The sequence below is a fragment of the Natator depressus genome, chromosome 18 (assembly GCF_965152275.1).
Source record: "Natator depressus isolate rNatDep1 chromosome 18, rNatDep2.hap1, whole genome shotgun sequence".
Classification (NCBI taxonomy): Eukaryota; Metazoa; Chordata; order Testudines; family Cheloniidae; genus Natator; species Natator depressus.
Window position 1 is genome coordinate 12,747,808 of NC_134251.1, and position 26,193 is coordinate 12,774,000.

At 40.8% G+C, this 26,193-nt stretch overlaps 1 protein-coding gene across 1 annotated transcript in view; it reads right to left on the reverse strand.

Annotated features, from left to right (window-relative positions):
• UBE4B (ubiquitination factor E4B) overlaps positions 1-26,193 on the reverse strand; it is a 64,280-nt gene that overhangs the window by 9,830 nt on the left and 28,257 nt on the right. The window contains exons 7-22 of the mRNA XM_074975183.1: positions 25,010-25,420; positions 19,794-19,935; positions 19,154-19,254; positions 17,294-17,408; positions 13,349-13,432; positions 11,662-11,718; positions 10,764-10,880; positions 10,579-10,677; positions 9,917-10,030; positions 8,729-8,927; positions 7,993-8,131; positions 5,666-5,765; positions 4,646-4,773; positions 4,199-4,297; positions 2,536-2,771; positions 707-833 (exon numbers count right to left, since the gene is read on the reverse strand). Of these exons, the coding sequence (XP_074831284.1) occupies positions 707-833; positions 2,536-2,771; positions 4,199-4,297; positions 4,646-4,773; positions 5,666-5,765; positions 7,993-8,131; positions 8,729-8,927; positions 9,917-10,030; positions 10,579-10,677; positions 10,764-10,880; positions 11,662-11,718; positions 13,349-13,432; positions 17,294-17,408; positions 19,154-19,254; positions 19,794-19,935; positions 25,010-25,420 (2,268 nt within the window). The remainder of the gene's footprint in view (positions 1-706; positions 834-2,535; positions 2,772-4,198; positions 4,298-4,645; positions 4,774-5,665; positions 5,766-7,992; positions 8,132-8,728; positions 8,928-9,916; positions 10,031-10,578; positions 10,678-10,763; positions 10,881-11,661; positions 11,719-13,348; positions 13,433-17,293; positions 17,409-19,153; positions 19,255-19,793; positions 19,936-25,009; positions 25,421-26,193) is intronic.

The following is a 26,193-nucleotide window of genomic DNA, read 5'->3' on the forward strand; positions in this document are numbered from 1 at the left end:
AGAGAGCCTAAACAAGAATAAAGCAGGAGGAGGGAAAATCCGTCTTCAATGCACAAAACAGCTCTTGTTGGCCAGTGACAGAAACATTGTCAAATATCTAGGAACTCACAAGAGAGGCCCAAATAAACATCACCAGGGTCTGGAAATGGAATCTGGGACAGACCAGCAGGGGGAATAAAAGGATGAAAGGGATAATCCCTGTCTCAGCACATTTGTACTATAACACGATGACAGACATTAACAACTGGAAACGAAGTTAAGTATGCTCAGAAAAATACACAGTGGTTCCCAACTGGGATCACCACCATGAGCTCAGGAAAACACTCAGAAGAAGCATAAGGTAGCAGCTAAGAAAGACTAAAAGAAAAGCATTTTCCAGGTATTTGTGGCATAACATGACCAAGGCATGGGGAGAGTGCAGAAGATGTGCCCTCCAACATGACAGAGAAGCAAGCATTATGCACATCAGCATAGGGAGGCACATTTGAAAATAAATACTGGGGGGAAGTTTTCCTCTTGCACCTACGGATCTTGTACATTTTTTTCATGTTCTGAAGCTAAATATCTTTGAGTAGTCTGGCTCTTCAGCTACATATCCTAGTTGGAGGGATCAGCCTCAGATCCTTACTCCAGTGGTCTCCACACTTCAGAAATCCAAGGTAAGTGTCTAAGCAGTTATCTCTGGCATTTACAACATTTTACTCACTTGAACTCTTCCATGAAGGTGCCATGATGAGCTATGTTCTGCCAAAGGCTTTTGAAAATGGTGCTGATATGGTAGCGGATTGTAAATTTGTCATAGAACTCGCTGGTGGCTCCAGTGTGCTCAACATCTGAGAAGAAAATAGAAGACCCCAGTATTAAAACTAGAACCCCATCATCAAAATTTCCCTCCAGTATCCTGTGCTGATTACTAGGTACCCATATACCACACTTCCCACCCCCTCAATCTAACTGGTCAGGTACAGCTGAAAGCTGCAAAAAAATAAATCACATCTGTAAAACTCCAACTTGGTCCCCATTTTAAAGGGGCATCATTCACTTTATTTCTCAGAATCAACCTTCCTTTCAAAGGAAAGCAAGTTTCATGATGCAGCATTTTTGGAGGAGAATACCTTACATACTACTTTTATTCCATGTTTAACAAAAACCCACATTGTTTGGGCTCTCCAATGTGTGAAATGGTAAAGACAAATAATTGAAGTGAATATAGAGACCCGTAAAAAAACTGGATTACTGAATACAAAAATAAAAAATCTCTACCTCAACATTATGTTGAGTATTTAATCACCCTGCCCCCCCCCCCCCAAAAAAAAAAATCAGGAAATTGAGTTGTTTCTGCATCAACTGTAGACCCCTTTCAAATGTATAGTAATCTGATGTAAGAATATCCATGTCTCTCAGGGTTTAATATTTCTGCTCATCACCACAACACCTGACCACTTTCCATGTAAAATCAATAGCAATAATGAAATCTCTAGCGTACCTCCTGGGGTGTATGGTTCTTCTCCCTTTTTGGGGTACTGCTTTTGGTTTTCATTTTTTAGATTTTACTAATTTACTTAGGGTTTTTTTTTGTTTAGATTGGTTGATGTTTTTCAGGGAAAATAATATGGTTATTAGTGGCTGAAAACATGCACAGTGTAGTCGACAAATGCTTACTAGAGAGAGAACTTTGTACTATACACTTACTCTGCTGTAGTGACCATCCCAGATTAAGTAGCACTGTACAAAAGTTAAGGTCACATTAACATACAACAGAATAGGGCAGAAGGATGTAGCCAAATTATGAAATTAAGCAAGAAAAAAGAACTGAAAAAAAGGTGAAGCCAGAACACTCAAATGAATTAACTTTTGTGCATTTAAAATATCAGCATATTCTATTAGTGTAGGTTTTTTCTTTGGTTTTTATTTATTTATTTATTTATTAGGAAAAGAAAAATAGCATGTGTGTAGGACTATATGATTCCTTTTCTACCCAACTGTTATATGTTCTATGACTCTGTGCTCCACAGTGCAATAAAGCTGGCAGATCATGGGGTAGATTTGAAGCCGAGATAGCTGAAAGGCCACTTAGACTCACTGGATCCCTGGGATGTATGTTTGAAAAGCAAAAGGCGGCTAGGAGAGATGGGACATCAGAGGGGATTGCAGGGGACTGATGACTTCCCAGAGGCAAAGCCCACAAGGACTGTCCAAGGTTTATATGGCTATCAAGGTACTTACAAGCTCATGCACAAAAAAATTTCAGCTCCAAGCACCCCCCCCCACCCCCCAAATGGGAAAAAAAACAACAAAAACCCACCTTTCCTGCCTTGGAATTAAAGTGCCACTGCAGCACTGCTAGTGTCAGGCTACAATAAAGCCGCACAAAGACGGTCAGAAAGCCATATAACAAGGCATCATCTAAAGATGTTCCAAAGGACTGACCTTGATTTTTTTTTGAGAGCCTAAGCCGACTGACAGAACCTCTTGCCTTACAACGCTTTCATCCCTCACCGTGTTGATCAATACCCTGCAAACACAACATCTTACCTGTATAAAACTTCATCAGCGAGGGAACTAACAATTTAGTGGAGAGAGGATGATTCTCAATCATTTCAAAGAACTTCTGTGTCCGTGGCTGAACAGCTGGGTTGGTCATGAACATCACCTCCACCAGCTTTGCTACCAGATACGGGTTTCGGATGTAGTTCTGGTTGCACAGCATCACAACAAGGAACATCACAATGTCCTGAGTGCAGGGCTCATAAAGCACCTGAGGAGAGTATCTGAAGAGAGGTAAGAGGGAGGGGAAAAAAGCAAAACCTGTAAAGGATTCAGCTACATACTTGTCTCAGGCAACTCAGGTCAGACTACCTGTTAGCCTGAGCAAAAGCACAAGTCATTATGGAAACTACATTCTGATGAAGTTAGATTAGGCACCCTTGCCAATAATAGTTTCCTGGGACCGCCTCTGAAGCACAGCCACAATCAGTTGTTACATTTCATATGGCGTCAACACTACTTTGAAGTGCCACTTTAATGCTACCTCCTCGGCATGCAGGGACAACTGCTGCCTCTTTCTGAAGCACTGCGAGAAAAAGACAGGGGCTGGACATGGAGCTGAAGAAGGAAAATGACTGAGATCTCTTGAATTCTATGAACACCAGTGGACCCACAAGTCTGAGGGAACAACCATATTCAGCTTTAATGAGGTAAATCTTAGAAGTTAATGTGATTCTGGCAAATCTACAAGTTAAAAGGCATTTGTTTATTAGAGTGTCATTACTTATCTTTAATACTGCTCTAGAGATGGTGAATGACTCAGACCTTATTAAGATATCAAAGAGAAATTGCCTTTTTAAACATGTGGTACTACATTCAATTTATAATAGTCTAGGAAAGCATTTCCCATTCTGGAGGGCAGAGTCACTGGTGATCCCCCTACAGACTATTCTAAGAGAGACATCGGCAGCAAAGGACATTGGGGCAGACCTAGAGTAAGGCAATCTCCTTTGCAAAAATGCTCCTATGCCTGTGTGTAAAGCAGAAATTGGCTCTTTGAAAGCCATGTCCACAGCCCCATTCCTCTTTCTGCAATGACTCCGAAGGCAGTCAGCAACAAAAGCAGCTAACACGTAGAGGGCTGCATGCAACTGCAACAGCCCACTGCCGCAAGCTTCTCTTCCTGGCTCTCATGGCGCACAGCTTTGTGCAACAGGAAGCCAGCCTAGCCCTATGGAGTCCCCAACAGATGCTTAGTCCATCTGCCCAGGCAGCATGCAGCCTTCTAGTGAGCTGGAAAGAGGGACAGAGACTCACAAAAGCAAGAAAAAAAAATTGAGAAATGAAAGACAATTAGATAAAAAGCCCTAAGAAGTAGGAAAAGACCAGAGAGAGGGGAAAAAAGCACAGCTAAAGCAAACCCTGGATCTACCCTCTCAGACATGCATGCAGGGGAGCCTGCAAGGTCTAAGCAACTGATATTCACCACAGTGTGCTTCCCCTCACTCTTCTTTTTCTGCTTTTTTCCCTCCAGAGAATCAGTGATCACTCAACATTTTCTTATTAGTCCCTCCCTTTCTGCTGGAACTGACTTAGCTCAGGAGTTCTGACTGGTTTTCAGTTGTAGAGAGGGGAGCCCACAGACAATTACAAGGACACCATCTGTGATGTGGGACGCATAATAGTTTGCCTCAAACATGACTTTACTTACTGTACAATAAAAAATAAAAATTCAGCAACATCTTCCACATAAAACTCGGGCAGTGCTGCAAACATCTTCGGGACATCAGGATTTAAAGGCAGTATTATGCTGTGGAATAGAAAAGAATGACAGGGTTAAAAGGAGGACAGCAGAATACCTGGGTTAAATAATATCTTCTGCACTCTCCTACAGAATTGCCGAATAGCCCTTTACAGATATCCTCATAAATATCTGAAGTTTTAAAATTCAATCTCAGCGCTTCCGATTAGCAAAACATAACTCAGGATTTTACAGCGGTAACTGAAATAACTACCAGACTTACAGTCTAAAAACAGTCATTCATTGACAAGAAGCAATCACAAACTTAGGAATCCCAGGAGGTGGTAATGTTGAGGTAGAGACAGCTGGTATCAGATATTTGAGATAGTGATTTACACACCCAGCCCTGAAACTCACTTGGGGTAGGCAGGGTCGAGGATTCGAAGCAACAGCTGAATCACCATACCATAAAAATTCAGACACCGCCTCAGAAAATTCTCATCTAGCAAACCAGCATCTGCACAAGCCTTGCACCGCACCAGTTTCTGCAGGAGGAGGGAAGATGCACACAAAAGGCTAATCAAGAGCAAGATACAAGAAACACAGTATAAAGATCAAATCCATCCACTCCACTAACACTCCCAATAATTAAGACAGTTCTGCCCCTCCCTCCACACACAATATTTTATCATTGCCCAAAGAACAGGACACTTAAAAAAATCCCACAATATAATCAACAAAGACAGATAAGTACAACTCAACTAGATCTACAAGGAGAAAACCTTCACTGACTTGTAGTTAAGGAGCAAACACTCCAACAGTAAGAACAGGAGAGTTAAGAAGATAGAAGATCTGAAAAATTGTCAGAAAAAGCTGTCTAGATGGTACAGAGTAGAAAACTGCCATCCATGTACAGTTGTAACAATTAAACAGGGTACTGAAATTCATAATGAAGGATTCCAGTGCATCCACTTTGGAAAGAGCTCAGGACTGAGAGCCAGGAGCTCTGGAGTTCTAAATCCAGTTTAAATAGAAATTGTCTGAAGCCATGAGCAAGTCACTCACCCTCTTTGCCGTTATTTATCCATCCGAGAAATGGAAACAGCAACATCATCATTTCTCAGAAGCGTGTTGCAAGAACTGACTTGTAATCTGCTTTTACATTTTGAATTGCTCTATAAGTGCTAAGCAGTCTCATCCTGTATTGTACTGTGCATATTATACAGTGTTATTAAGTCAACAGGTATCATACAACAGTGTAATATATTGAAAACAATCCTCCTATACACCTAAGATATTTTGAAACATCTATGAAAACATGGTTGCTAGCACACCTCTTCCGTTGGAAAAAAACAAAAACAAAAAAACCCACTACTACCACCACCACACCACACCGGTTGACAGGGCCAGTTAATTGTCATCCAACTAGTTACAAACCTTAAGTTGTGTTTTACAGCGTTTCAGCATTTCTCGATGTCTGGTAGCTAGAGGAGACTCCTTCCATTGACTTTCATTGTTTTTCAAATCTTCCACAGTCCTGTAAACCACATGAAATCACTAGTGGTGACAGTAAAGGGGGCATATGTTGACAGCAGGTAAAACATTTACTCTACCTAATTTCAAGTTACAAAGGAAAGAAATTTGGGAAGAAAGAAAAATGAGATTACAAAAATTCATCAGCTTAGTAGAAACTATCCCTCACATTCACCAGGACAGCAAGTTGCTCTTGCATCTTTTGAAAGGGAAGACAAAAATCTTGGGATACACTAAGTACACTAGTTCCACAATTGAGGACTCCATTAAGCAAACAAGAACCACAGCAAAAAAATATTACTGGGGAGACAGTGGGGAAAAGGATTTCCCCTCCAGACACATTCATCATTTTATCACATTTCAAATACTTGGTTTATACCAAATTCACAATCTCTACAAAAAGCAGAGTTAAAATCATGTAATTAAGAACAGTAACCCTGTATTAGAGCAAGGCTGATCCAGAACATCTGACAGGCAGACAAGCAAAGGCCATATCTAATTCACCCCCCAAAATACGAGCAGAGAGATGAAAAGCAGAAGCTACTAGAGGAAGATGGGAAGGTTGGTATCAGGAACGGTTCAAAATACCTTCCTCTCCTTTGTAGGACAGGTACAAATGCACTCCCAGCACCTCTCTCTCAACCTCCTTCTAGAAAAAGATTTCTCTTGGCAGACCCCTTCCCCATGCACAACCCCCATTACAATTCAAGCCTGTGGGGAAAGAGCACAAGCAATGGGAAAACTTCTCATGCTCTCCCCTTCAGTGCAAGGCCCATCATTATAACAAAGATTAAGTTTTGCCCCCTCCACCATGGTCACAGTAAGCCTAGATCTAACACGGGATAAAAGTGAAGTGTAATGACTATGTCACATCATCCACACGAAGCTATTCAAGTCTCATTATTTGGACCTAATTCATTTAAAGTAGCAGCTGATTAATATTTTGTGTATGTTGTATTAATCTTAATGTATTTTAGATATTATATTCTACACTATTATGATTCTATTTCCTACCACACCTGGATGTAAACTAGTCTCTCTCCATACCCCAGCCTCCATCTGCTGCAGATTATTATCTGACCTTAATTCTTTCATTAGTGACATCAAAATATATGGCCTGAGTTTACAGAGGGCTAAGCGTTTCCTGATAAGTGTTGAGCATGCATGGAAATAACTCATGATTGACAACACTACATTCCAAATAAGGAAAAAGAGGAGTGATTTCTTTTTTAAATCCAGGGTCTGGTTTATTTGAGAACACTTGTTTGTGTAAAACATGTGTTGACTGTTCACACACAGGTATCTACAGCTTTTCTAGCCTTTTGTAGGCCTACACTGTAAATAAAGTTCAAAAATCGTCCAACAAACCTGCCATCTTAATGTCAAGGGACTTTTACTAAGTGAATGCAATTATAAATAGTGGAAAACACTGATACTGTGCAATCTGCTCTTATTTATGTTAACTGAGAAAGTTCCTTGAGGTTTAGAGATCCAGCAGCTATAAAAAGTTTATTTGGATTCATGTCAAGAAAAAGGAAAAACAAAAGCATCTTCATGTCAGTGTCAGAACTTAAGCAATTTTTTTAAAATGACAAACCAGTAGTTGAATTACATAGGCAGTTACCTTAGAATTCACTGTGAAAGCTTTTATAGAATGAAGGAGATCATCTGATAGCCACAAGGAACAGATAAAAATCTGTTCTGCAGGCAGATGTACAACATCACAGACATAGGAGATGACATGCTGCTTGTCAAGCAATCACTACAATGACCTGCATGTCAGAGGTACATGTGCATTCACCTCCACAGCAATGCAAAAGGCTTAAAGCACCGACATCCCCAATCATACCACTGACTGTTCAACAAAGTTTAAACTATCAAAACATTGCAACTCTGTACACCCTACAATGCTTTCAAGAACTGTCCAGTGCTCTCTAGGACTACCCCTAGAGTTTCAGATCCTATCTAGAAACGGCATTCACGATCGATGCCATTGCACATTAGCACAACCAGAACCTGCAGAGACAAAATACTCTGCAAGAGCTATCAAAGCAGCAGACTGACCAATCGATAAAACTCCCCAATACTCCATAGCATGGATTTACTTAAGTTGTAGTTTTAATTTCCATCAAATTTGCAAGAACCATAATCATACATAGGAAAGCACCTACGATTCAAGGTGGCAGGGAAAACTGTAGAACACATGCTAGGTAACTAACACAATTTCTAACCTGTTGAGCTCCCTGATGGCCCGCAGTCTACGGATGTAGCGGCGGCAGCTTGGAAGGATAGAGAGGTGATGGGCATGCAAGGTTAGGAAGAAGCATTCTGTTGGGAATTTCGGTTCAGAACATGGAGACTGATCCCTGTCTACAAAAAAAAGAACAAAACAGGATGAAGGAGAGAAAGAAAAAAGCTACACGAATTAGTGCAGGGGTGGCCAACCTTAGCCTGAGAAGGAGCCAGAATTCACCAATGTACATTGCCAAAGAGCCACAGTAATATGTCAGCAGCTCCAGCTCCTCCCATCCACTGGCGCCTCCCGATCGGCTGTTTCTTGGCATGTAGGAGGCTCTGGGGGGGAAGGGGTGAGGAGCGAGGGCACAGCAGGCTCAGGGGAGGGGGCGGGAAGGGGTGGAGTGGGGGCAGGGCCTGTGGCAGAGCCATGGATTGAGCAATGAGCACGCCCCAGGACATTGGAAAGTTGGCACCTGTAGCTCCAGCCTGGGAGTCGGTGGCTATACAAGGAGCCGCATATTAACTTCTGAAGAGCTGCATGGGGCTCTGGAGCCACAGGTTGGCCACCCCTGAATTAGTGCTCAGACTTCGAATAACTCACTTCTGTGCAGTCTTAAAACAAGCTATAAAAGCAACAGACAGTCCCAAGTAAAACATTTACAGTAGTGAATATTTTGGAATATCCCTAATACCAGAAGAAAAGGTAGAAAATGCATGCTCTTTACTCACAAAGCTCAGCCATCCAGCCTGTAACATCCTCCATTGTTGCTTTTACTCTTGTCTCATCCATTGGGACGGTGATGCGACACCTGGGGTGGAATATATAGGTGGGATCAACTGTTTCTAGCTTTATCTTCGTGCTAAGCTGCTGCAGCACCCACAGGAAGTTGAGCATAAAACCGTCCGTAGACACCATCCGATCATCAGTCTGCAAGACAAGGGAGAGAAAGTGAATGCTAGAAGATGCCAGCTTAGAAGAAAGCAGCAGGCAACAGACCATTGCAGTTGGCAGGCCTGGGACTTCAGCATCCATCGCTAATGCACAATGCATGGTTAAAAAAAACAAAACAAAACAAGGATCAGGACCTCTAAGGCTAACTAGAATGTGAGCAGCTGTAACTGTTAACAGCATCTCCCCGCCCTGTGCATGTCCAACACCAGTCATTTTTATGAGTACTAAACCCACATACTTAGGGGAGAGAAAAGAGGGGGAAAGAGTCTCAAAGAGGCTTCTTAAAATTTTTTAGCATAGGGACAGCCAGGAACAGGAAAGATTCATAAAGTAGCGAAGCTTCAGTTCTTAAATGTTACCATACAAGCAACATTTCCAGTAGTTTTGTTTCAACTTGAAGAAAACAGTTCTGCAGATAGTTTCAAAATGTTTGCATCTATGGAAAATGGGGACTTCAAGACACTGACGCCTCAAATTGCACACATTTAGGATACACAACCAGGTTATACCAAGGCAAAAATCAACCAACCAATGATAAAAAAAAAATCAGCCCTGTTGCTTCAGTGGAATTGTGCCAATTCTCACCAGGGATTACTCAAATTTACAAGAGCCACAAATAAAGTGAGTGCTTGGCAGTTTGTTAACTGGGGGAGAAAACAGGTTTTGTTTGCAATCAGTTGGTGGAAGCAGCCAGGAAGAACATATATCAACAAAAAGGCACAAACTTGTGTACTAACAAATTTAGCTATTTCAGTACTCAGAGAGGAGTGAGCAAACTAGATTCATTTAAAAAAAGAACAATGTACGGAAAAATAATATTGAAAGAATAGCCTAGATGGAATTCCTGGTTGCTTCAGGCCCTAAAATGTCTGTTGTCTTCTGTTAAAACTACCACCACATCAATCACTTCGAACTATTTGTGCTAACTACAGCCGTGAATCAGAGGAAGAAAGTTCAGTCTTTACCTGCATCTGTGCCTTCTTCATGTTGGCATCAACAACAGCTGCCATGTAACTGAGAGCTGCCTCTCGAGTTTCACCATTCAGCAAAATACTATGTAGAATCTTAAACAGTTCTTGCTGAAATTTTAAATGAAAATTATGTCACTGAACAGCAAGATCATGAAAACAGCAGCACGGAGACACGTGCATATTCCAAGTATTATACAGAATCTAGTATTCTGTTGTAGTCTTCTTGTAAAGAACACAGCTATCCCAGGTAAGAAAAATATTTATTTACAGAAGAATGTTATCTACACAAGATTATAGCTTAAAAATCATGGCAACTTAATCACTATGGAAATGTACCAAGTCTTGTTTACTCATTCACCCACAAGAACTGAACGTTGATAGAAGTTTGTGAATGATCAATAGTTGGTGATAACAGTACCGATATTCCTTGGGTTTGGGTAGGGGGCTTACAGAAAGATCTCCAATTTTGTGGCTCTCTGGTTAAACTCTTCTTGCTTAGTTTTCACTCCCCCTCTTCTTAACTAATTTATTGTTTAGTGGATGGACTATATTTTATAAAACACTCTTCACCCATGTTATGGAAACCAAAAATTTAAAAAAAAAAATAAAATAAAATAAAAAATCCTCTGGCAGCAATTAAATATCAGGACACTTACCCTTGCAGATTCCAGGTAATGCTGCAATGACTGGCTAACAACCCGCGTGTTTTCAAGAGTAATGGCAGGCCCTGAGAAATATTTTTCAACCACTTTAGTCTGAAAGAAAAAAAAATTGCAAGGAGTACAAACACATCTTTTGGGTTCTTCTCCAGACGAGAGACCACAAACAGCATAGTACTTACATCATCTTCAGCAAAGACAGAGAGACTGAAGAAAGCTCCAAGATAAGAAAGTCTTTGCAACTCTCGTCCTGCACCTGGGCTTACAGGTTTAGGCAACCACAAGGGCAAAGAAACGACCTACCAAAAAAAAAAAAAAAAAAGGAACAGGAAGACATTGACAGCGCAGCCAAATCACTGACATTTTTCAATCTGCACTGCCTTCTTTCCTTATTTGCATTTGACTCTGTTGATTCTTCATCATCCCATCACACTGGTAGCAAAATGGTGAAGTCTGTAGTGCTTCAGAAAGCTAAGAAAAGCAATGTTTGTTTTATGTCTCTCTGAACTTCAGTTATTTCTCTTCTCAAGGGGAGGCAACTCAATTTATTGATGTTCTTCTTCCTTGGACAGATCTTAATTATTGCTTACTATTAAATACCGTAGCTCCCGAGGGCCCCCAATGAGGATGAGGGTCCAATCGTGCAAGATGCTACACAACCACATAACAAGAGTCTCTGGCCCAAATAACTTATTGAAGAAATCTGGATGGTCCATCATCTAATGGATGCAATTCTCAACTAGATTGGTATTGCCAAAGAATATAAAGAATAAACCATGCCATCAGCAAGAAATGCATGCGAATTAGTGATGAGGTAGGCCTAATGGATTGGATATGAGGATGGAAACCATGAGTTCATGGCCTCCAGTCCTGGAAGCCACTGACTTTTTGTCTGGCTTTGGAGCAAGAGACTTGTGTGCCTCAGTTTCCTAACTGTAAACCAGGAATACCACCTACCTAACTTTTAAGGGTGTTGTGAGAATAACGAATGTTTCCAGAATGTTTTGAAAACAAAAATGCTATGCAGAAGTTAAGTATTATGTAGCAGAAATTGTTAGATTTAGGTGTGCGGACACTTACCAAACTGCATATAGGGTGCGTTTTCCCAAACTTGATTTCACAAAGTTCACCTAATGCCTGTAAAAAACAAAAAACAACAACCAAAAAAAAAAAAAAAAAAAAAAAAACGACAGTTCATTCAGGTGCATTTCCCAGAGCACCCTGGCTATCAGTGAAAAGATAAACATGTTAGAATGCTTAAAAGGCCAGATCCTGCTCCAGTTAAGTCAATGGTAAAACATTAATTGTCTACAAAGGAAACAGGATCTAAATATGCTGATGCACACCTTGCAACTATCTCAGCTTTTGTGTATTTTCAGGTTGCCTCAAGAAAGCCAAATATCATACTTTTTAAAAAATTAGCGGGGCAAGTTATTTGCTTGTTCGATACATAATGATCCTGTTGGTGAACTCCTAAACTGCCATACAAAAGAGTCAGTAAGAGTAATAAACAGGGCTATTGTCCTACACACACGAAGGCCTTTGTCTTCCGACCCAAAGTGAAACATCGTCAGATGAATGCTGAGGCCTGAAACAAAGAATCCTATCTACAGTCTCTAACTCAAGCTAAACTGCAGAGGAGAAGGAAATAAAGAGGCTATAAAGGAGGATTTTCAAAATGCAAAAATAACGTGAGCTTGTACATGTTCCACTCCTTGTATTATATGTTTTCATACTTCTATTACAGTGTATCAAGTAAACTACTGTTCCACCCTTTCCCACTTCAAGGCTCTGCAGAAAAGACTCCAGCAAGTGTTGTTAGCCTATGCTGAAGCTGACAGCTGAATTTCACAAGGGGTTCAAATTATTTAAGGTTGGGGTAGCCTGAAACTAGGGGAACATGGAACAAGCAGAGAAAGCTTTTTTTAAAATGTGAATCATTGACATCAAATTTGCTTAGTCTGCAAAGTCCCAAAGTGGTTTAAGCTAATTGGCAGAACTGCAAACTCAACCCAAATCTGAAGCAGTCCTCTTTCTGGTTCAAAAAATCATCAGTAAGAGATCCTACAATCTGATTTTATCTACAATAAATGGGATAGAGGAGAATCCTGCTTGCTGTTTTGTATCTGTACTTGGCTCAGCAATGTTGCCTACAAGAATAAAAGTTTGGTTGTGTCAGTAAATCAGTAGTTCTGCCTCAAAGATACATTGGGAGTTGATCTATTGAGTAAAATAAAGTCACTTTTCAGTCGTCAGACTGCCATGAGTTTCCTACAGTAGACAGCCATGGGTTTGATTCATTTTGTTTACAGAATAATGGACATTAATTGGCTAGGCTGAGAGCAATACAAAAAAAACAAACAGAAGTAAATAGTGGAAAGTATAGTACATTTTTTTTTCTATTTCTGATCATTTAGGGTTTTTAACAACAAGTAAGGGATTTATTTAGTTTTTAAAAAACATGGCATGTGCACTAATGGGCGAGACCACATCTCTCATCTGCATCACCAGGATATAAACATTTGAATAGACTTTGCATAATGTCTACTGTACATTAAGCCTGAGACACTATGAGCGCCACAGACTCCAGCTGGTCATTACTCTTTGTTACTCACCTCATAACACTTGACATTTCCAACATGAGGTCAATGTTCAATGAGACATTTGAAGCAAGCCAAGCAGGGTTAATTAAAGTTACTTTGAACAGAGTCTGCATCAAATATTGGGTATCTTAAAGCAAGAGCTGCTAAAAAGGAATAGTCCTTACCATAAGGGGATATTTAAAATTGTCACTATCAAGGGAGCACTCTTTGGAAGCAAGAGCCAGGCCTTGTAAGATAGGGATAAAGATCTGTAAAAACAGAAGTACATTACTTATACACTTCAGAATGGGAACCAATAAGACATAGGTGAAGCCACAGCCCCGGGCAGCATAAAACCCCTGCTCACATCTCAAATACTAATATGTCCACAGAAGGAAACAAAATATAAAGTCTGTTCTGTCAGTTTACGTAAGTTATTTCAAAATAAATAGTAATGTTTAAATGTAAAAAGAGTAGCAAACCTAGAAGTACAACCTGAATCCAGTTCCTTTATGTTTAAGGCAATGAAGTTCAGCCCATGAGACCACATCTTTTTGGTTACATTTTGAGAAGGGCATCTGGCATGCATCTTCAACACATCCAAATACAGTGTAAATGATAGATCAACTTGATGTCTGTACATGAGAATTCACTTGTACAAACAATTAAATATTCCAAACATGTGAGCACTTGAAAAGTTTTCCTGGTCAGTGCCAAGAACTTACATTATAGTCTTAAAAAATTCTAGCCATGCAAACAACATACTAATCTGGACTTGGTCATAGAGCTAGTGGAACATACAGAGAGACACTACAGCTGATCAACAATGGTAAAGCCACAACAAGATTAGGGACTTGATCTAGCAAACTCTCCACAGGTGGAAATCATGTAATATAAAAATATAAAAATACAAGAGAGATTATTGCCAAGAAGAAAGCGTTTGGGGCTTCCTTAACAGCTTGATAGCCCAGCCTTGCAGTACTCTATTGACCCATTAACTTGGAGTTAATAGTGATTATATACAGCACAATAGTATTTTTCGGGGCAAGTAGATTTTATGCCTGTGTCGGTAAATTTTAATACTGTGATAGGCATAAACAAAACAGCAGCAGTCACTGAGACTGCAAGGGAGGAAGGAAGAAGGGAGAAAATGATGAACCAAGAAGTAACACCACCCAGTTACAAGGGCCCAATCACATATCGAATTTTTCCTTCTGGAATAAAAATCAAGTATTTGTTTTACAAAATACAGGAGTGACCACTGGAACCCAAATAGAACTGTGCTGGGTCTCTTGGATAAAGATATAAAAATCATCATCAAATCATGTTAGGGAGCCTGGTTACAACAAGGCTGTTCCCTAATCCAGTTAGGGGCATGGTTCCAATCTTGATCTTAACCATGTTCCATAGCCAATCCCTGACAGGGTATGTGCCTCCCAACCTGGGCAGACAGATACATGATAGCTCTGCTTGAGCAAGCAGGCTATACTCCTGGGGAAATTCTGTGCTACTGCGCACGCACATAATTAATGAGCTGTGCATATTTTTAATTTTTTGCACAGAAAAAAGGTTCGGCTGGAATCTTGCTGCAGTTCCACCTTTTGCCCACCAGCGGGCGCTGTGGCGATAAACCACAACAGCCACTCCCAGCCAGCGAGGGAAGAGAGAAAGGATGCAGAGCCTTCTTCGCAGCGAGCCAGGTTGGGAGACAGAGTGTGGGGCTGCTGGGGCGCCACACAGGGGCTCATAAGGGCTAGTGGAGGAGGACAGACTGGGGCAGGGGCTGAATGAGAGTGGAGGCACAGCATCACAGGGGGAGGAAGGTGCAGGGTCACATGGGCAAAGGGGGAGGGGAGTACAGTGCTACAGGGGGAAGGGGTGGAGGGACACAGGGACAGGGGAGTTGTTGAGTGGGAGCACACAGACAAATGGGGACAGGGGAAAGGGTGGAGGGACACGTGTGGATGGGGGTTGCAAGGACACATAGGGGTGCACAGGCACATGGGGACAGGACAGATGTGCTTGACTGAATGGGAAAGGCTAGGGGTCAGCCAGGGTCTGCATGGGGGAAGCTCCCTAACTGTCCCTCCCCACCCCCCCAAAAAAACAGTTCCATATTTTTCTCACCCATACCCAACAACCCTCCAAATTCACACCCAGGTTCCTTTTGAACAATTACTTCCCTCTCCCACAGCGCCTCCTTTACCCCTGACTCCAAGGATTTGCACTGCTTCTGAGCAGTGTGGGAAATACAGTTCTCTATTGTAGTTTAAATGAATTATTACTCTGAGTTCTGTATTAATATGCCTAGTAAGGAATCTATTTCTCAAAAAACTCTGACTCTTTTTTGTTGTCTGTATTGTTACGGACATACTTGCTGACAGGTATTTTGAAATAAATAACCAAAAATAATTGAAACTGGTGTGATTATATTGTGTCATTTTGACAAATAAAATATGCAGACTTTTGCAGAATTTGAAAATTGTGTGCAGAATTTTTTATTTTTTGGTACAGAATTTCCCCAGAGTAATCCTAAAAATAGCATGGGCTAGCCACCTGAGTACAACCCCGCCCAACACTGTGGATCTGAACTTGAGTGGCGAGCCTGAGTACAGCTATCACGTGAGAGGATCCCAGCTGCAATGTATACATACCCACAGTATCTTAGACACTCTCCAGGTCAAAGCACGTTTGATAACAAGAGCCCGAATAAGAGTTAACACGTAAATTAAGTGACCTTTTATCTCTGCAAATTGATATTTAATTCCAGATAGGAACGATAATATTTCTTCTGGATTCTCATTCACATGATCATGTTAATTAAAAGCAGAGGAGTTCGTAGTGATCAAATACTTTTCCAAAAGCCAGTTCCTACTGTTGTTGATGCATTTGCTCCTCACTCGTATCAGTATAATTTTCAGGAGTTAATACAATGTAAGAATTTCTCTACATTTTCTAAAGCAGTGGTGCTCAAACTTTTCCAGTCATGTCCCCCCTTACTAGTATACAATCTGTCCACGCCCCACCTCTGTTACTGCACAGCCAAGGCTTCCTCAGCAGTGGAGCTGGGGGGCAGAAATGGGAATGGGGAGTAGCTGGGCCTAGAGGCGAAGCAGGGCTGGAGGCAGAGTGGGGCTGAAAGTGTGGCGCACGAGCTCCCTCCCCGCCCCCCATGGGGGCTGGCCCCAGCCCTGCTGTGTACCTCTCCAAATGTTGTTCTCTGCACTTTGAGAACCATGTTCTAAAGATACTAGAGATTTTATACCATTCTGAGTGCTGCTTTGCTGTGAGTAAATCATGTCATAGCATGTGGGTGCGCTAATTAGAGCCAGTAACAACCTGACTGACTTGCTTTGGCATTAAATTGTGAAGTAGAAGTGTGACCTAGTAATTAAAGCACAGGACTAGGAATCAGGAGAACTGGATTCCAATTTCTGGCTCTCCCATTGACCCACCCTGACATCTAGGGCAAGTTGTTTACTCTCTGTCTCAGCATTTTCATTTCTAACAGGGGATAATAATGGTTCCCTATCTTAGAGGGGTGTTGTGAGGCATTAATTAATTAATTTTCATGAAGTGCTTATAAATCCTTGGGGTGAAAGTGTTGTAGATGCAAACTATTATATTATTAATTCATTCTGTCCTTGGCAAGATAGACAAAAACTAACATTTCTAAGTGTGTGATTTGGGAAGTTCACTATTTTATGGATCAGGGAAATTTGGATAGAATGATCTGAAAAGTGACAGTCCAAGACAAAGCCTTACAATGGGATACTATCGTATGCAAAAAAATTTCTGGTAGTATGCTTCAATGTTTCATTAAAAAAGTGCTGCTTATTAAGGAATCTTCTTTACACAACAAATCTATAGATTTATAGATTTGCTTACTTTGAGTAAAACTTCATACAGAGCTCAGTCATTCTTTTTGAATCCCTTTAACAAGTGAAACAAGAGAGACAGCAAACTCCCCCAATTACTTAATTACTTGCCAGTCCAGGGAGCAATGGTTCTCAAACTGTGGTCTCAAAATGTGATCTGCAGAACAAAGAGTTGGACAGCCACTCCCTTGGATAGTTCATGCACTAAGTTGTAGAGTATGCTAATGCTTGCAAGTTGAACTAGCCTCTTACCTGTTTAAACATCTCTTCATCCTGGTGAGTTGTTCTCACCAATTCTTGGATGAAGCCAAATGGAAGATTCCTACACAGCATGTATGGTACCAACAGAGACTGCTGCTGCAAAGACCTTTATTCATATTTTAAAAAAAAAAAAAAAAAGTGGGAGGGAGGGACAGACATCTTTCAGAAAAAACTGGCCTCACATTTACCGATACACCCAGATAACGGAATGTCATAACTGAGACAATTACTTCTTTCAGAAGCAACTAACCAAGTCTCCCCAAGTCCTTGTACAAAAACAATCCTGCAGGGGATGCTGCTGCCAAAACCCCACTTTGGTCTAATGTGGTTAGAAGAAAACTATGGCCTATATAAATGAATTGGTTCTCCCCTCTACCCATCTCTACTGAAAAGACCTTTTGTTAAGTTCATCCTAGTGAAGCAACAGCATTAGATTTGTTCCACTAATCTCAACCTGTTCATTTTTCCAACTTTAAGGAAAGGATGAAGTCACAGTATTTTCCAAATTAACACTTACTTTTTGTAAGCACATCCTATGAAACTGAAACTGAATGTTGCCTTTTTCTCTATTACACACAAAAACACAGTTGTTACTCTAGGGTTGTTCACCTATATAAGTGGGTGGCTCGCATTATTTTTGAGAATCTTATTGAAGAATTTGTTTTGAATAGATACACGTAAATTACTTGGATTTTAGCAAATAGGAAAAAAAGTCAGATCAGTGTTCTAGTTTGACTCTGCCCCTTTAAATACTTATGGCTTGTCTATACCAGAAGTGCTACCAATATAAATCCCCATGTGGACACACTTACTCCAGAGTAAATGTGACTTTTTTGGTTTAGCTTAAACTGCTTTCCAAAGCAACAAACTGAACGGGATAAAGGCACTCCTATACTGGAATAAGAGCATCCACATGAGGGTTATATTTGTAGAATTACAGCAGTTTAAATTCACACCTTAGTTTATACTGGTATATCTTCCCATATAGACAAACCCTGAGCCACTGTAATCATAGAACTGGAAGGGACCTCGAGGGGTCATCTAGTCCAGTCCCCTGCACTCATGGCAGGACTAAGTATTATATAGACCATTCCTGACAGGCATTTGTCTAACCTGCTCTTAAAAATCTCCAACGATGGAGATTCCACCACCTCCCTAAGCAATTTATTCCAGTACTTAACCTCCCTGACAGTTAGGAAGTTTTTCCGAATGTCCAGCCTAAACCTCCCTTGCTGCAATTTAAGCCCATTGCTTCTTGTCCTATCCTCAGAGGTTAAGAACAACAATTTTCTCCCTCCTCCTTGTAACAACATTTTATGTTCTTGAAACTTATGTCCCTTCTCAGTCTTCTCTTTTCCAGATTAAACAAACCCAATTTTTTCAATCTTCCCTCATAGGTCATGTTTTCTAGACCTTTAATCATTTTTGTTGCTCTTCTCTGGACTTTCTCCAATTTGTCCACCTCTTTCCTGAAATGTGGCGCCCGGAACTGGACACAATATTCCAGTTGAGGCCTAATCAGCAGTAGAGCAGAAGAATTATTTTCTCATCTTGCTTACTACACTCCTGCTAATACATCCCAGAATGACGTTCGTTTTGCCACAGTGTTACAGTGTTGACTCATATTTACCTTGTGATCCCACTATGACCCCCAGATCCCTTTCCGCAGTACTCCTTCCTAGGCAATCATTTCCCATTTTGTATGTATGTAATGATACATACTATACATATTGACTGAAAAGATGTCCCATTTCTGTCGCTGATTTTACTCAATTTTTATCTACTTCTGTAGACAGACACACATCGAACACAGAATTTGAATATTTCATGACCAACATCAACTTTACTCACCTTGGTTGGGTTAAGGATCCCTGTAGTACCAAAGCAGCATGGGAAATGCACTGTGATCGGATGTTGCTCAGTAACTGGCTAACCGCTAGCTGGCTACACATCTAAGAAGAAGAAAGAAACCATTTTAATGCAGAATGAAAACATTCATAGATAAGACACATAGGAAATGCAGTGAACAACTTCTGCATTCATGCAGTCTAAGCAAACAGATGGCATCTTTCCAGCTAAAGATTCTTCAGATTACATTTAATGAGCTGAACTAATTATTTTCCATTCCACTGCTATCTACAAGGGAGAAGTTTAGGTTAACAGCAAAGGCTGATGGTCTTAGAGATGTGGTTCTATGTGGAATAAACAATTTAAAGCAAATTCAAGGGAATAGATAGATGCATCTCAGTCCCCAAAACAATGTCAATTTTACTGATATCAAACTAACACAGATGGGGGTTCTGAACACAAACTTTAAAAGGCCAAATAGGAATTGAAGTAATGAGACTTACAAAACAAAACTTCTCACAAAATTTTTATAGAGCTATCATCTGCTGCAAACCATCTTTCCCCTCTGGGCAATGTAAAGTAAGAGAAGACAGTTTGAGCCTCAGTGCTGTTGCCAATATGGCTTTACTCTTCTCTACCATACCTTTGGTGCTTTTCTCTCCTCTATTCCAACTCTGTCAAAACACTCAATGAGGTAGTTCAGCATTTCTGTCTCCTTACAAGTTTCAATGCTGAAATGGTCACTGCAGGAATCACAAGCACTTGCTCCAGCAGAGCCTCCCACACTTTAAAAAAAAGGAGAAAAAGAAAATCAAGATGTATATCCCTCTTCTACCAATGTCTTGCATGCTCCCAACTTTCTCTGGCAAACTTCTTCTTTGTAGCAGAAAACCCCATCCCAACACACCACACTCATGCAGATAAGACCTGTAAAAGTAGGTTTGTTTGTGTGACCTGAGCAGAAGCTGCTAAATGTTTCTGTCCAGATCTTGGGACTGGACCATATTCTCACATGATTCACTCTCCCTGCTTGCACACAAGTAGCATAATGCAATTCCTAAAAGGGGATCAAGACCGACCAGATGTCTGACAGATGGTAAAAGGTATGTAATGATAAGGGGCCTTTATAAAAGTGATTCTCAAATTGTGGATTACAGAGGTGAAGCAGACACCAGTCTTCAAGCAGTAATACTTCTCGCTAGTTGTACCCTATCCTGCACTCTTTTTTATAGTTTCCAACTTATCTGACCAACAACACTGAAAAAGTAACAAAACCCCTCCACACAGCTGCTTCGCATTCTCTCTTGGGCATCTACTGTAAATTCAACCACAATCACACTTTTTTTTGTATAATTTTTTATTCAGATTTTTTGAGCACACACATTTCGTTAGTATAATCAGTCACAGAAGCCATGCTAGTTTCTCCCTATTATATCATGCAACAGAATTCTATTTTTAAAGTTACAATTTCACATAGTTTGGCTGGGACTGAAGCGACATTTACTGGGCTGTAATTCTCCAAATCACAGAAATGTGAATCACAGAAGTGTAAGTCGTTTCCTCCTCCCCGAAAGTAAATTTGTACTAAGTAATGTAAGTTTATGTAAATGGACTGGCTTCTGGTAGGTGCATGTTCTGTTTTTTTAAGATAGGTTCCCCATTTGCTTCCCTCCAGGTCTCCAATACAGCAGCTCGCTTTTACGAGACTGGTTGTTTTCATTAGCAGCTCAGCCACTGCATTCTTTTGTTCTGTCAGAATTCTTGGATACACCACCTGGTCCTGACAACATGTGGTGCTTTTGGTTATCAACTAATACCAGCACCTCCCTTTTGATACCTCAGTCTCTGGCAATATCTCATATTTATTCCCTTGGGATAGGCAGTCATCACCATCCTCTATTTTACAGACATGAAAAATGAGAGATGAAGTGACTTGCCCAAGGTCACACAGGAAATCCATGGCAGACACAGGAACAGAACCCATTTCTCCTGGATCCTCGATCCTGAGTCTCTCTTTCTCTCCAATTTAAACTTGGCAACTTTATGTAACATGCAAATCCCAGTTTATAAAAGTGGTTTACAACTATATAGTCACTACATGTAACAAGATTAAAAAAAAACAAACAACTGTCATTATGGGTGGTCAAACAGCTATTCTTCACAAGGCCATTTTTAAGGGTCTCTGGGTATGTCTACACAGCAAACAAAAACCTGTAGCTGGCCCCTACCAGCCGACTTGGGCTCATGGGGTTCGGGCTGCATGGCTGTTTCACTGCTGTGTAGACATACCCAGAGACCCAGGGTTTGGGCTGGAGCCCAGGCTCTAGGACCCTGTGGGGTGCGAGGGTCTCAGAGCTCAGGCTCCAGCGCAGAAGTCTACACAGCAATGAAACAGCCCCACAAGCCTAAGTCAGCTGGCATGGGCCAGCCGTGGTGTTTATTTGCTGAGTAGACCTACCATCTGTCTCTCATTACTAACATCTCCACCCCAATCACCAGTTTAACCCTACTGACATGGTATTGGTTCAAGCTTTAATCCAGTGTAAAACTACACATACATATGAGTTTCTCCGTGTAGTCTCTTTCTTGTACCTTGAATTTCTCACCTCCAGCCTGAAGATCACCACCTTTATTTGTACAATATCAACTTATGTGTAAAAAAGATTTTTCATGCCAAGGTTAGTTACTTTGTAGGCAACTTCATTTTAGCAATGGCTGAAATTATTCCGATACACAGCTGTATATGTTTATTACATAGGCAAAGTGCTTTAAAACCTTCAAAATGAAAGTTGTTGCATAAATGTTAGATTAAAGTATGAACATGACAAACTGATATTCCACTGCAGTCAGTCAGAACATCAGGACATAATACACCAGCGAAGTCACCTGAAGTGTGGTAGTCCCATAAGATGTTACACTGCATGAATTGTGTTAACTAACATCTGGGCTACATTTTCAATAGCACAGGTGTAAGATTTGAAATTAAAGCAAAGGGTGAAAACAACACAGAATTCCTTGTACACAAAATGCAAAACTTCAATCTGCATAAAATATTTCTCCTGAAATTACTCAGCGTGGATTGGAAGATGGGAGTTTATTAAACTCACCTCCCTGAGAATCTTCCAACAGTTATTTATTAAATCTACAGATTTTAACTTTGTCACAATAGTTATGTTCTAATGTTCCACTGCAGACAACCACAGACGTAAAAGCTGGAAAGGTCTTCTAGGACTTTCCTCCACTCCTATGCAGCACTGCACTTCCCCTATATGGCACTTTCCAGTTCTTTGTCTAGTCTAGTTTTAGAAGTCCCAGGCAATGGTGCTTCCACACACTTCTCTTGGGAGGATACTTCAAATCCTAATTAGATTTTCCTAATTTAGGAATTTTTAAAAATTAATATTCAGACTAAATTCTCCTTTTAAAAAGTCTCATTGCTCTTTGTTATACTCAAGATACAAACACTCTATGTGGAGTACATGAGACAATAAGCACAAATTTGCAAGCATCATGATTAGATTTGTATTGCTATGAAGGAGCCATTACAGTATCCTAAGACAGATCAGCGGCTGGCCGCCATCAGCCTGGGACAGGAAACTGAAGACGGGTGTAAAGTATTCAATATGCTAGAAACGTTACAGAGCTACTGTTTTCCAAAGAGCTCCCCTTCTCCAAAGGGCATGCTTCCCATATACTATTCCTATACCCATCTCCTAATTTGGCTATGTGCAAAAGAAAAGAATAGATGCCAAAAATGTTTCTTGTAGATATTGTTTAATGGGGATAATGGAACCAATATCACCAGGGCCAGACCAGGAACACAGATCACCTACAACTGAGCAACACGCATTCGGGAGTTGTTTATTTCTTCATTTCAGAAGCTGCATCCTACAGCAAAAATGTTTCAAAGGAGGTTGAGACACACTGATAACACATTCAGCCATTTGCTGTTATTCTTCTCCAGCTACACATATCATTATAGAAGATCCTGCCCTTCATTGTCATTCCTAGAAGCATCTCCCTGCCTGGCCCATTCAGGATTCAGCAAATTGTATTATATTTGCAAGGCTAATGGGTAACCTCCACATGCAGTGAACATATCCATTCTCATTTTGTTGTCATGTATTTCAGTGCCATATAAACTGAAGAACTTCACAGTATGTCTTTGATTCACAATAAGCTATCTTTCTCCCCAACTCAGTGTCCCAAATGTATCAGTCTTCACCACCCCGTCTCCACTGGCTGCTGATTTCTACTTGTGCATTTGAGAATCAGGTAACGTGCTTCACAGATTGGAGGAAAGATGCTCAGCTGAAGTAAACTGCTGTAGCTCCATTAACTTCAATGGAACTGCACCAATTTACATCAGTTGAGGATCTGGCTGTCTTTTACTCCCCACTAACCTCTGTCCTCATTTTCAAGTATTCAGAAGAAGTGCTTGTGCAGGAGGTAGCACTGACTTTGAAAGATATAGTTTTTGATGAGCAATATTCCTCATATCATGCATTCAATAAGGAGTTCCACTTACATGGGCATTTCAGACTTTGTGGTCATTAAACCTGAAGGGCAACATGACTAACATTTCCTTTATTCTGAGTCATCTCTTTTTAAAAAAGGAGAACTGGCTAACTCAGACTCATTATGCATGTTTATCCTTCATCTCCCATTAAGACCTGTAAAGTTATCTCCTTCTTTACTTATTTCCCAAGTTCCACTGAAGAACGCTTAAAGCTCCACAAACTGTTAGTTCCTAGAGCACCCAAACATGCAAGTTACATTCTATTTCTCCAATACCTGGACCCAAACTGGACACAAGAAAAATCACCATCTTCGTTTTCTTCATCACTACTATCCCCAGACACATCAGAAACGGCAAGGAAGAGGAGGGAGAAAGGGTTGTCGTATATACTACCGCAACAAAAGCGAAAAAGGCCATCAGAGAACAAAACAGATTTTAAAATGAAAAGACAGCAAGTAAAACTGCTATAATTTTCCTTTATAAATTATCTGTCAAAAATCTTCTTCCTAAACATGCAGCAAACAATGGTTAATACAATCCATGACATTAGAAAAAACAAAATTAAGCTAAAATGCTCCATGATGCTACTAACTATGAGTTATTCACATACCAAAATAAAAACACACACACACAATCTAATGAAGTAAACAAGGAGAGTCTTTAGAAAAATTACTGCATAAATGGAAGCCCTTCAATCTCACTGAATACTAAAAATCAGAGCTCTGAGCTGCTCAACTGAACCACAGCATTTGCAGAGTAAAATGAGAGCACCAGAAAGGCTGTTTGTTGGTTTCTCCCTCCTGCAGAGGATGGGGGATCCTGGAAGCAGCTGGCAGAGGGCCAGGATAGTAGTACCTGTCTTTGCTGACAAAGAGGAGCTAATCATTTAAGTCTATACACTAATGGAGTCAAATCTGACATACTCCAGCAAGCAAGAGCATTCAACAAACCAACTGAAGATCTACACCAAGTTAATTACAAACCAGGAGACCTCTTTGATAGACTATCCAGCATGAGTGACTGAACTGCAATTTAAACCAAAGGAAGATAGTTTACCAGTGAGGAGGGGTGGAAAGAAGAATAAAAGGAAGGGGAAATGTATAACGATATTGCTACCTTTATGCCAATTATGTTAAATATCAAATACCGACAGAAAAAGGTTTAGTACTTTGGCAGCCAGGGCTTGTTAGCAAGTCAACGTATTAGCTCAACACAAACAGAAAAATCCACGCTTGGTAAGTAGAGTGAGCTCAGTACAGAGACAAGTTCTTCCAAACGGCATAAATGCACCACACCCTGCACTGCATATGTAATAGACACTGTTTGTGCTTGTGAATTACCTAGAAGGAATCCTGTTTAGGAAAGAAGAACGCCTGCTCAAGGTACCGGGCAAAGCAGTGGACAAAGGTGGACCCACTGTTGTGGGCCTCTGTCTGGACGAGCTGAGTGGCACAGCTTGAGGACTGGTAGCCATGACTGGAGAACTTGGTGAGCTAGCTGGGATGGAGATACTCAAGGAGCGTGGGATATGAGAAGCTGAAAAGCCCCAGGGGTGGGTGATGGTATATGGGTGGTACCTCGGAGAGGACGGCTGGACTCCAGAAGGACTTGCTGCTGTGAGATGAGGGCTGACAGAAATGGAAGGCACAGATGTGGTGGCAAGTGAACTGGCTGGTGGGGTAACAGATGAACCAGTCATTGGCACGTGGCTTGAGAAATTGTTACTAGAAGCTGGACTAGTCCCATAGAGACTAAATCAATTAAGGGAGGGGAGGAGGAAAAAAAGCAGCCATTTAGGATACACAGAAGAAGGGCAAGAGAGAGACAAAATTAACAACAGAAACACCCCACTACTATTAACCATTCAGTATATGTATATTCCACGTAACACATCACACACAATGCTTTTACCTACTGAGTCTCATTTTAGGCTATTTGCAATATTTAAACAATGTATCAATTTCATTGCTTGGATTATACGTTTAAAAGTTAACTCATCTGAGGATCAGACTCTTAAGTCAGTGAGGCTCCAATTACGTCATAGACTCTGATTCTAAAAGTCAGAAGGGACTATCATAATCATCTAGTCTGACCTCCTGCACATTCCAGTCCATAGAACCTTGGCTACCCATTCCTGTAATAGACCCCTAACCTCTGGCTGAGTTACTCAAGTCCTCAAATCATGATTTAAAGACTTCAAGTTACAGAGAATCCACCATTTACACTAGTTTAAACCAGAAAGTGATCGTGCCCCATGCTGCAGAGGAAGGTGAAAAACCCCCAGTGTCTCTGCCAATCTGACATGGGGGGAAATTCCTTCCCGACCCCACATACGGGGATCGGTTGGACCCTGAGCACATGGGCAAGGCCTACTAACTAGACAGCTGCAAAAGAATTCTCTGCAACTCAGAGTCCTTCTCATACAGTGTCCCATGACCGGCTGTTGGAAATATTTGCTGTCACAGATCAGCTACATGCCATTGTACACTGTCCCATCATACCTCCCCTCCACACACTTATCAAG